Source organism: Pteropus alecto, unplaced genomic scaffold (assembly GCF_000325575.1).
Source record: "Pteropus alecto unplaced genomic scaffold, ASM32557v1 scaffold159, whole genome shotgun sequence".
Classification (NCBI taxonomy): domain Eukaryota; kingdom Metazoa; phylum Chordata; class Mammalia; order Chiroptera; family Pteropodidae; genus Pteropus; species Pteropus alecto.
Genome location: NW_006443122.1, coordinates 879845 through 887548, shown reverse-complemented (window position 1 = coordinate 887548; position 7704 = coordinate 879845). Strand labels below are relative to the sequence as shown.

Below are 7704 nucleotides of genomic sequence, written 5' to 3'. Positions count from 1 at the left end.
GGGGGGGATTTGGTAATGTCTGGAAACATTTTTGGTTATCACACCTGGGGGTAGGAATACTACTGTCATCTACTGGGTAGAGGCCACTAAACATCCTACAATACACAGGACAGACCTCATAGCAAAGAATTATCTCGCTGGAAATGTCAACAGTGCTGCTGTTGAGAAACCCTGCTCTCCATAGAGAGCTAAACCCAGCAAAGCTGTCAGAGCTACTTCAGCAAGGGCAGCCCCTAATGCTAGGAAATGATTTAGCTAGAATAACTCTGGAGGAGGTGCACAGCAGTGTTCCTTGGTGGGGGGGGGGGGGTAGATGGGAGGAATCCATGGTGTATCATTTAGAGATGGGGAGTTAAGATATGAAATAGGGGTCTTACTCTACCACCCTTTATTTTTTCCTAGTTTCACTGATAGAACTGACATATCATATTAGTTTCGGGTGTACAACATAATTCCATATTTGTATGTATTGCAAAATGATAACAATAACTTTAGTTAACATCCATCACCTCACAGTTAGAATTTTTTTCTTGTGATGAGAACTCTAAAGATCTACTCTCTTAGCAACTTTCAAATATACAATACAGTTACAGTGTTAACGACTGACTACCTTTCTAAAGACACCACCCAAGTCACTCTATTACATCAACCTGTCTCACTTCCTGCATAGCACTTATCACAGCCGAGAATTATCTTCTCTCCTTTATTACTGTCTTTCCTCTCTGGAATGTAAGTTCCCTGAAAGAATGGCTTATTCTAGTCTCCGCTGTTTCCACAGCACCTTGAATATCTCCTTATAAGACAGTAAGTATTCAATAAAGGTGAACGAGTACGTTCTGACTTTTAACGGATTCAGTGGTAGCAAAGGGGCTAGTCTGAGGCTTCCCCATCTCTGAGATGGGGGATGGGGTGGAGAGTCGAGACCCCAAGCATTTTGGAGACGCGAGCGCTGGGTCTCAAATTCAAAAGTGCCGCCTCCGGAGGAGAGTTTTAAAAAAGGAGAAATTGGAGCGTACCAATGCGAGGAGGGACGCGTAAGCGTATCGTTTGGGACCAGAGACCATGGGAGGGCTACCAGCGGTCCCACATCTTCCGGAGGTTTCATACAAGACAGAGAAGCCAGCTGGCTGGCAGTGGACTCCGGACAGCCACTTTTGGCGGGAGGGGGCAGAGGGCGGGTGAACGTACAGTCTGGCGCGTACCACTCCGGCGGGAGCAGGGGGAAAACGCAAAGACCGGGCACCTGACACCTGGGGAAGAGGTTTGAATCAGAGCACCCGAACGGGGAAAGCAGGTTTAGGCCGAATCCCTTAAGGAGGGGCAAGGAACCTGTTAGGGTTTGCGACATTCCAGGTGGCACGGGCTGGGTTGTACTACTCTGCTGCCGGATTGGGGGTCCTGGCTGGGACGTGTGCAGGGCCACAGCAGGGCTTATCTCACCAGAGCCGTTGGGTCCAATGATGGCGGTGAACCTCTGAAATGGTCCGATAATCTGTCGACCCTTGTACGACTTGAAGTTCTCGATCTCAATCAGTTTCAGGAAACCCATGACGGCGGCAGCGGCGCCTGTACGAATGGCCGCGCCGTACGCCGGAGAACTGGGGTAGCCTGCGCGGGAAACACCGCAGTGCAGGCCGGGCGGATCACAAATCTCGCGAGAATAAGTGCAAGGCGAACGGGACTTCCGGCTTCCGGAGAGGGCGGAAGTCAGGGGTGGGGGCCTTCAGGCGGGTGAGGTTTTGTTGATCCGTTGCCAGGGCGCGAGTTTACGGCAGGCGTTTGGGCCCCGCCCTCCTTTCTTGTTGCATGGCAACGCAGGCCGCGGCCGCCGCCACTACCGACCGAGTCGCGAAGGCAGCAGTTCCTGGAAGAGACTGCGCCGCTTTTAGGCTCCCGGGCAGCAGGCGGGATCAGAGCTCACGCTTGCCGAAACGAGTCAAAAGTCACAGCAGGGCTATGCCCTTTAGGGCAGGGGAAGGTGAGAGTACAGCTGTGGTTTTAACCGGAAGGCTCAAACAAGAACAGGATCTGGAATTGGAAGGACCCCGGGGAGCGGAGGGCTTTACGGGAAGGAGGGGCGGGCGGGAGGTTTCGGTGTTAGGTGAGCTCAGACCTTGCTGTGGTTGGGGGTTTGGAGGCGGAGTGGGGTGCGGTTAGAGGTGGGATGGGGTGTGAAGGGAGATGAGGGTACTCTGGAACAACAAAGATACCAGCTGGGGAAAGCTATGGCCAGAGGTACTGCCTCTATCCCCTGCCCCCCTCCTGTTCCTCCAAGCAAAGACTGACACTGTAGGCCAAGAACAGTCTTGGACCTGAGCCACTTGTTGGCTACTTGAATCTAGACCCCACCTAGGAGCTTGAAAATTGGGACTCCTTGCTGAGAAAGGTATTTTGTGTGAACCCTTAGGAGTCAGAGCCCCTAAGCCAGTGTTCTCCACCTTTATTTTATCCTTTCCCCTTCATCTCTCTCTCTCCATGCCTCACCCCCATCCCATTCCCTCCTCTCCATTCCCCTCTGCCCCATCTCTTGTTTTCCCCTTCCTCTTCTCTCTCTGCTCTCTGTCCTCCACCCTCATCCCCCTATCACCTTATACCTTTTCATTACTAAGGCCATGGCCTTAGCAGTCCAAGAAGCTTAAAATTCTGCCAAATCTTCCCCTTCAGTGACCCTATGTTGTGGTGGCAGATGGAATTAGTAGGCTGGGGTTGGTGCTTAGACTTAGATATGGAAAGGGTCTGGTGGTTGCCATAGCCATTCCTGTAACTGTTTTAAAAATGATTTCTGGAGGCCGAAAAGAATCTTAAAGTCTTAGGACAAGTCCAGGAAAGTGAGAAAGCTTGGATGATGGAATCTAGTAAAGGAACCATAAATGAAGTTCAACTGGGAGAAACAATCGCAATCAGGCTGAGGGGATAAAATGACCAAAGGACAGGAATCTGACAGGAACTATTGTTACATTGTTAAAAGATGAAATGGGGCTTGGGGAAAAAAAAATCAAATTGAATCCCCACCTCTCATATCATATACGAAATGCAATTCCAAATGGATTAAAAACTTAAATAAGGAAGGTAAAATTTTAGAATATACAGGAGAATATATGATCTCGGGATTTCTTAAATAATAAAAATTATTATCAAATAATAATAAAGTGAAAAGAGTAGCCACAAATTGGAGATGTTTGCCACATATAAATTGAGAAATGTTTAGTGTGTAGAATACATAAGGAACTCCTAAAATTAATAAGAAAAGGATAAACAACCTGATTTTTAAAAATTGAATAGACACTTCACAGAAAATCAAACAAAAATGGCCAAAACACACATGAAAAGATGTGCAATCTCATTAGCAATAAGGAAAATTCCACTTAAAGTCGATAATTATAATTTTATACCCACAAATTGGCAAAAATCCAATACCAAATGTTAGTGAAAATGTGGAGTGGCTGGAGTTTTTATACACTATAATGAAAGTGTAAATTGGTACACTCTCCTTGGAAAACAAGTTAGCATTCATTTATCTGGTAATGTTAAATAATGCTTTAAATACTATGATCCTGCACTTCCACTCCAGGTATATGGTAGAGAATCTTTCCCACCTGTATATGTCTCTTTTAATCTTCAGGTTCCTCCTCCCTCTTTTTCTCTTGCCGTTAAAAAAGTAAACTGGGTTATTTGTGCCAGAGTCTTATTCTTTAGTGAACCTGCTTCAATCAGGCTTTTGGTCCCACATCTTCACCAAAAATGTTCTTGTCAAGATCACCAGCAACCTTCATGTTACTTAGTTCTCAGTCTTCCTCTTAACCCATCATCAGTTGCTCAGTCTCTCCCAAAAACTCTTCACTTGGCTTCTCTAATATCACACTTCTGGTTTTTCTCCCACCTCACCAGCCACTCCTCCTTAGCTTCCAATGCTGGCTCCTCTTCTCCCTGTCACCCCTAGGACACTCTTAGCCATCTACACTCACTCCCTTAGAGATCTCTTACAGCCTTATAGTTTTAAATTCCTTTGTATCAGGTTAGGCTAAACTATGCTGAGGTTACAAACAACCCCAAAATCTCAGCAGCTTATATCATTGTGGGTTGGCTGCATCTCTGCTCTATGTCATCATTCCAGGACCCAGGCTGAAGGAGCAGCCCTTACTTGAGACATTGCCAGTCTCAGCAGAGTGAAGAGAAAAGGTGGCTATCACCTAATGGCTCTTGATTCTGCTTGGGGATGGCACATGTCAACTCTCACACGGGGAAGGCAAAGCAAATCACATGGCTAACCCTGTGATGTATAATCCTTCTATAGAAAGGAGCAGCAGATCTTTTTGAGCAATAAAAAAATTTACCATACCATTTGTATGCTATCAATGGATATATAATAGACCTGTCAATCTCAACAGTCCCAAACTGATCTGATTCACCCCCATCCCATACATCCCATCTCCCTACACAGTGTTCAGTTGATAGTCCATCCCTCTGATTGCCAAGGCCCACATCCTTGAAGTTGTTCTTGATATGGCTCTCACACCACACATCCAATCCATCAGGAAATCCTGTTGGCTCTGCTTTCAAAATATATCCAGAAACTGACCACTTCTCACCATCTCTACTGTTACCAACCTAGTGTGAGTCACCACCATCTTTTGCCTGGACAACTGCTACAGGTTCCTGTCTGGTGTACCTGCTTCTAGCCTTGCCTCTCCTGCCCCTGGTCTATTCTTAACACAGTAGCCAGAGTGATCTTTTAAAAACCAAAGACAGCACACATCACTCCCACTGCTCAAAACCCTCCAATGGCTGCCAGTTTCTCCCAGAGTAAAAGCCACAGCCTTTACAGTGGTCTGCAAAGTCCTGCATGCTCTGGCCCCTCCGTTATCTCTCTAATGTCATTTCCTACCTACCTCTCTTTCACTCACATACTTGCCTCCTGCTGTTCCCTTGAATGTGTGCCTCTCATGTCCACATTAAGGCCTTTGCACTTGCTGTTTCCTCTGCTTGGAGTGCTCTCTTCCTAGATATCTGCATACGTGACTCCCTTCAAGTATTAGCTCAAATATTACCTTCTCAGTTATGCTTTTTTTTCTGTTTCCCCCCCAGTACCACATTTAAAAATGAAAAAAAAAAAAAAAAAAAAAAAACCCAACCATTTCCTTGGCACTTCCAATTCCCTTTATCCTACTCTATATTTTTTCTCATAGCGCTTATCTTCTTACAAACTATTTAATGTACTCTTTATTGTAAGTCTGCCCCCACTATAAAGTAACCTCCACAAGGACTCAGATTTTTATTGCTTATGCTCCTTGATGTCTTCCGATGCTTAAAGGAGTGTCTGACAGTAAGCACTCCATAAAAATTTATTAAATGATAGAATGAACATGAGTGGAAAAAGCAAGATGCAGAACAATACATTCTTCATGATATTTTATAAAGTTCCAAAACAAGAAAATATTTTAAAATATTGTTCGGGGAATGGTACATATAGTATATTAATACATATTAGTGAAGGAATATTAACATTTTGGATAGTGGTTATCTCAGTGTAAGGATGAGAGAAAGAAGGAATGAGACACGTAATAGTAGTGATCATGTTCTATTTCTTAAGTTGGAGAGTTGGTTCATGTGTATTTCATACTTCTTAACATGCATATGGATTATATGTATTCTGTATGTATCTAATATTTCACAGTTACAAAATGGTTTTTTTTTTAAAAAAAAAAAGGGACCGGAACTAGCTATAAGAGGAGTTGAGGAATGGTGTTCCAAACAAAAGAATGGCTGTGTATAAAGGCCCTGAGGTGAGAACAGTTGTTTTATTGGAGGACTTGATGGGAGGCCAGTGTGCCTGGAGCACTGTAAGCAAGGGAGCGGGTGGTAAGAGATTAACTGAAGAGGTATGCAGGAACCAGATCTTGAAAGTTAGGAGTTTGGATCTGATTCTAAGTGCAATGGGAAGCCAGCGGAGGGTTTTAAGCAGGTGAGAGACATGATAAGATTTATGTTTGTGAAAATGTTTTTGGCTTTGGCTTTAGCTGGCTCACATGCCAAAAGTGGGCTTCCCAAAATATGAAGGAACACAGGCAAATTTAAGTCCTCTAGCCTTTCATTTGACTAAAGAATAAGTAATAAAAATAAATGAAATGCTAAAATAAATAAGTAAATGGGAACATGGTATCAGTTACTGAAATGGGTAAACCTGAATAAAGTATAATGTGAAAGGGAGAATGTTGTAAATGAGTTTGAGACTTGGAAAGGTAAGCAGGAACTGGATCATGGAGACCCTTACAAATCTAGCAAAGGCAGGTAGACTTTATCTTGTAAACACTGAGGAACCATTTAACGGTTTTAAGCTGAGGGGGGTGCCATGGTTAGATTTGCTTTTAGAAGGATCACTCTGGTAGCCAGTGCAGAGGAAGAAATAAAGAAGGTAACACTGGAGCAAGGGAGGCTGCTGAGGCTCCTGGGAATATTGTCCAGCACCAGATTGTGAGGCCTAAATTAGGGTGGTGACAGCAAAGATGGAGGACACAAATACGAAATATATCAAGAAGTAAAATCAATAGGAATCAGTAACTGGTGAGATACTGTGGGGAGAAAGGAATGAGGGTGGGGGTGTGGCATTATGGGTCATCCCATTTCCCCCTTACTCCAGATGTTTAAGCTAGACCTGCCACCAGATCCCAAGGAGGTGGCAGCCATTGAGGCTAGAAGAAATCGAGAAAAGGAGCGACAGAGCCGAATCTTCAATGCGCGGACCCGAGTCATAGGGGTGAGTGAGTGGGCAACAGGGACTTTCTTGGGACCAGGAGCCACCTCACTCTTGCACCTGGAGGAGAATGGAGCAGTGCCTTGTACAGCCCCTCCCTAATTCAAGCAGGCCCTAGGGCTATAAAGGAAGGAGAGGAGGAGAAGGCACTCACCCCTGGGTGTGGGAAGGGCCTGGGAAGGAGTGTGGAGCTGCAAGGGAAGAGACTGGGGGAAGAGGAGCCAGTGACAGCTGACTCTTCAGCCAGGTGGCCTGGTTCTCAAGAGACAAGCAACATGGAGCCAGAAGAAGTCTAAAGGATATTTGGTATTCCATCTGCCTAAACTCTCTCTGGAAGGCTACATAAGAAACTGTTCATAGGCTGAGGGACAGAGATGAGAGGGACACTGACTTTTCACTAAACTATATTCCGTTTTGCACTATTTCGAAATGTTTTAAATGAATCATTATCAAAATAAAGAGAAAATATTGATCGTTTAAGAAAAAATAGATTGCCGAGTGGGTGGATAGGGGGAGGATGGTATTCTGGAAAAGACCCCATACCTGTGCTCAAGGGCCAGGTCTACTGTTTACTAGATGTGTGGCTTTGGATGAGTCACCTGTCTCCTCTGAGCTTCAGGCTCTTCCTCAGTAAAATGAGGCTAAAGGAAGTGTTGAGGTGAGTATGAACATATGGTGGCAGCTCTGGAAACCAGAGCCTAGTGCCTGACACAAGTTGGCTGAGGGATGAGTTGTGTAATTGCGATCCAATTGGCAAGCACCTCCTAGGGCCATCTCTGTGCCAAGCTCTGCGTTGTGCAATGCTAAGGCCCAGTCTCTGGGGGAGATCATTGATTAAGGCCACCTTCGACATAAATTGCCCAATGGGTCCTAGACCCTGTGGGAATAGCACCTGTCAGGGGAGTCAGGAAAATGAAGCCTGAGCTGGTCTTGAGGAATGAAATGAATTTGAG

At 45.2% G+C, this 7704-nt stretch overlaps 2 protein-coding genes across 2 annotated transcripts in view; one reads left to right on the top strand and one right to left on the bottom strand.

Moving 5' to 3' along the window:
* Positions 1-1623, bottom strand: part of SMC1A (structural maintenance of chromosomes 1A) — a 35932-nt gene extending 34309 nt beyond the window's left edge. The window contains exon 1 of the mRNA XM_006922951.3: positions 1441-1623. Coding sequence (XP_006923013.1) covers positions 1441-1549 — 109 coding nt within the window. The 5' untranslated portion in view covers positions 1550-1623. The remainder of the gene's footprint in view (positions 1-1440) is intronic.
* Positions 1624-1844: 221 nt separating this feature from the next.
* Positions 1845-7704, top strand: part of RIBC1 (RIB43A domain with coiled-coils 1) — a 13343-nt gene continuing 7483 nt past the window's right edge. Inside the window, exons 1-3 of the mRNA XM_015597903.2 lie at positions 1845-1978; positions 5708-5783; positions 6638-6754. Of these exons, the coding sequence (XP_015453389.1) occupies positions 5760-5783; positions 6638-6754 (141 nt within the window). The 5' untranslated portion in view covers positions 1845-1978; positions 5708-5759. The remainder of the gene's footprint in view (positions 1979-5707; positions 5784-6637; positions 6755-7704) is intronic.